At 42.0% G+C, this 3,013-nt stretch overlaps 1 protein-coding gene across 1 annotated transcript; it reads right to left on the bottom strand.

The window, feature by feature from the left end:
• Positions 1-727: 727 nt before the first annotated feature.
• Positions 728-2,648, bottom strand: atp5meb (ATP synthase membrane subunit eb). Its single transcript, XM_083644986.1, has 4 exons — positions 2,512-2,648; positions 1,766-1,820; positions 1,169-1,267; positions 728-1,055 (listed from the first exon to the last, which is right to left on the bottom strand). Exons 1-4 carry the CDS (start codon positions 2,545-2,547, stop codon positions 1,030-1,032), a joined length of 216 nt encoding a protein of 71 aa, XP_083501112.1. The 5' UTR covers positions 2,548-2,648; the 3' UTR covers positions 728-1,029.
• Between the last annotated feature and the right edge of the window lie 365 nt (positions 2,649-3,013).

Below are 3,013 nucleotides of genomic sequence, written 5' to 3'. Positions count from 1 at the left end.
TCATGGCCGGTAGCGAGGCATTCGTCCGGAGTGATGCCTCTCTCCCTCCACTGGGTTGTCTGGCAGCCAAGGCTTTTTCTTCTTCTGCTATTCAGTGGTCCTGGCGACAGTTGGTGTGGTTTCCAGGGCTTTGGTGGCGTCCAGGAAGCTTCTCCTGGAGCTGAGCCGTTTCTGGGTGGCAGAATGTTCGTGGAGAAGGTGCCGGTGGTCTTCGGCCTGCTTTGTGCACTCGGCCTGTGTGGTAACAGCTCTACAGATGTCAGGGGGGTTGATGCCAGAGAGGGCATAAAGGCAGTGTACAGGTGTTGTTCTAATTGGTCTAATTTGCAGGTGTGGCAAGACCTGCTCCATACTGGGCAGGCATATTCAGCGGCAGAAAAGCACAAGGCTAGTGCTGATGTCCGCAGTGTGCCCAGGTGGGCCCCCCACTTTGAGTTGGTCAGTTGTCGTAGGAGGCTGTTCCTGGTGGAGACCTTGGCTCTCGTCTTTCGTGTTCTTATGGATGAAAAATAAATATATAAAAAATGTCCTTCTAATGTGATTATCTAATGAAAAATAAATTGCAAGATGGCATGGTATCCCTTGAATATTACATCTCTCTCACTTGTGCTGTAACTAACAGTGACAACTATGCATTTGCTTAAATTGGTGGGAGGAACACTATATTGTATAACCAAGTGTCATAAAACAGGCAAACAAAAAGACAGAAACTTCAGTGACTATTTAGTTCTGTATTTATATGACACTACTTTAAGTACAAACATGAACTTAATAACTTACAAGAGTGCGGCTGCATTTTTGCGATATTACAATGCTAAAGTAAAATAAGCCATTATTTCACACATTTATGTAGCTAACAGTATCTGGCGGTCCAGACAAAGAGTGGGTATCTGAGGTAACAGAGAACACATCCACAGAGTGGAGTGGTGGACAGGGTGGGACCCAATTTTGACCTTGTTGCACCCCAAGTAAGGAAGGGAAGGCTGACGTGGAGATCCACACATGACAGACCAGCTCATCTCCAGGGCTTTATTTCAGAATGGTTTCTTCACTTGCTGCAAGGACAAAGGAAAACAATCAGCCGTGCAGCATATAGATCTGTGCATATATGACAGGTGGAATATGAATCTGATTGATTGACTTGTGTCAATATGTGTGATGAGGCTACCTTCTGCTAGCTGCTTGGCAATGCGCTCCTTCTCCTCCCGGATCTTTTTCTCCTCCTCCTCCACCCTCCTCTCCTCAGCAGCAATAGGTTTCAGTTCATCTGAGGGGGGGAGCAAGCCAGGGTTTTCTTTTCAAAAACTAACATTCGTTATAGAAAACAAAAGTCATTCACACCTGGTAGCTACTAGGCAGATGCCCAGTACAACCAGCTCCACTGGAACTGTTGGGGCAAGTGCCTTGCTCAAGGGTAAGTCTGTGGTGGTAGTTGAGGGAGCACAGAGCAAATTATGCATTCACTTTTCCCACCCAAATATTCCCATCAGGTTTTGGAACTAGCTAGGTGCGGATTTGTCTTACTCTTTTTCTAACTATTAAAATACTGCTGCCCCACAACTCAAGACAGCTATTATGACATTCTATAATTTTATTTCCATGAGCCAGTTATTTTGTTAAAAGTAATTTTCTGAACTGTATTAAGTGTGTACACTGTACTCCTGCACATATGAAATCAAAGCTGCTGCTAATTGAACGTCTCACACAGTGTACAGCTGCAATAAAGGACACTGTGTACAATGAAAAAATATGAGGAATAACTCACCATATCTTCTTTTACCATAGATGATGCCAGCAATTAGAGCTGAATACCTTGCTGTCTGTAATGGAAAACAAACAATTGCACAAATTTATGACAGTCAAAAAAATCTTTATTTAGTATGGCATGACTGTTTATTGCTACAGTGTGACAATAAAATCTAATTTAAAATCTTTTCCTGAATTGTGAGGAGTCCTTCTTTAGTTCGACATACAAAGTATCCACCAAGGAGCATTTATTTAAATACAATATAAACTTTAAGAACTTGTTCGCCTGTTAAACCCAGTCCTCTTCCACCAAAAACATGCCGCAGTGGGCGGTATAGAGCAGAATAAATACATTGTAAACGTTGAAATGTTACTAGATCGGGTGCTTATTGATGGATTTTATATTTGCCGAATTGAAAAAGTCAGTTTATATAGTCCCTTAAAGGTCTCAAGTAATGGCAAATTTAATCCAACACAACCCTAACAGTGTGTTGTTCACGCATCTTGCAAATTCAAAAACGTATGGCTCCGTATAAAACGGGCCATATCTTACCAGATAACGTTACTAACATTTAATAATGCTGGAGTTATTTTGGTTGGCCTTCCTTTGCCTGCTACATGCATGTCTTGCTAGCTAACGTTGTTAGCAGGTTAGCATTCGCTAGCTAGTAGGTAGCTGGCAAACAAATGCAAACATGAGAAAAATTTCACACACAAAACATATGTAACGCTAATCAAGTAGAAAGTATGTTCAACCAAACACACCTTGATCAGGGGCGACACTGCTACTGGAGGAACCATTGTCTCAGAGAGAGTAGTCTGTGGCTAGCAGCTAGCAGAGGTCACTTTACGTGCCGCTGAGGAGGAGTGTGGGTTGTGGGACAGCTGCTGTGAGTGACTTCTCGTGCTGCATTCAAGTTCCACATGTGAAAGCTGCAAGATACATTTAATCAGGGTTGGGAGGGTTACTTTAAAAATGTAATCTGATAAATTACTAATTCCCTTTTAAGAATTGTAATCAGTATTACTGAGTAATCAGTAGGCTATTACTGATTACAAAATTTAAAAGGGAATTAGTAATAATTACAGGAAAAATTAAGCATGCCCCCAGACTCTCCAGGAGTCAAATGCAGGAAATTGGGGGGGGGGGGGGGGGGCTGTACTGGTCCTTTTTAAGAGCCAAGTGTGTTTTCTCCAGGGTTTTAGGTTTTATTTATTTGCACCATATGATATCAAACATAAATTAAAATAAATGATAGAAGAGTCA

Source organism: Poromitra crassiceps (genome assembly GCF_964638095.1).
Source record: "Poromitra crassiceps genome assembly, chromosome: 10".
NCBI classification, from domain to species: Eukaryota; Metazoa; Chordata; class Actinopteri; order Beryciformes; family Melamphaidae; genus Poromitra; species Poromitra crassiceps.
This window is presented reverse-complemented; position numbering and strand designations above follow the sequence as displayed.

What these genes read in the sequence shown, in the direction of transcription:
- atp5meb (XM_083644986.1), bottom strand. Translation starts at nt 2,547, where the DNA reads ATGGTTCCTCCAGTAGCAGTGTCGCCCCTGATCAAG. An exon ending in CTATGGTAAAAGAAGATATG is followed by an intron (nt 1,268 to 1,765) that starts GTGAGTTATTCC and finishes TCCCCCCCTCAG; the next exon opens with ATGAACTGAAACCTATTGCT. An exon ending in TGCCAAGCAGCTAGCAGAAG is followed by an intron (nt 1,056 to 1,168) that starts GTAGCCTCATCA and finishes TTGTCCTTGCAG; the next exon opens with CAAGTGAAGAAACCATTCTG.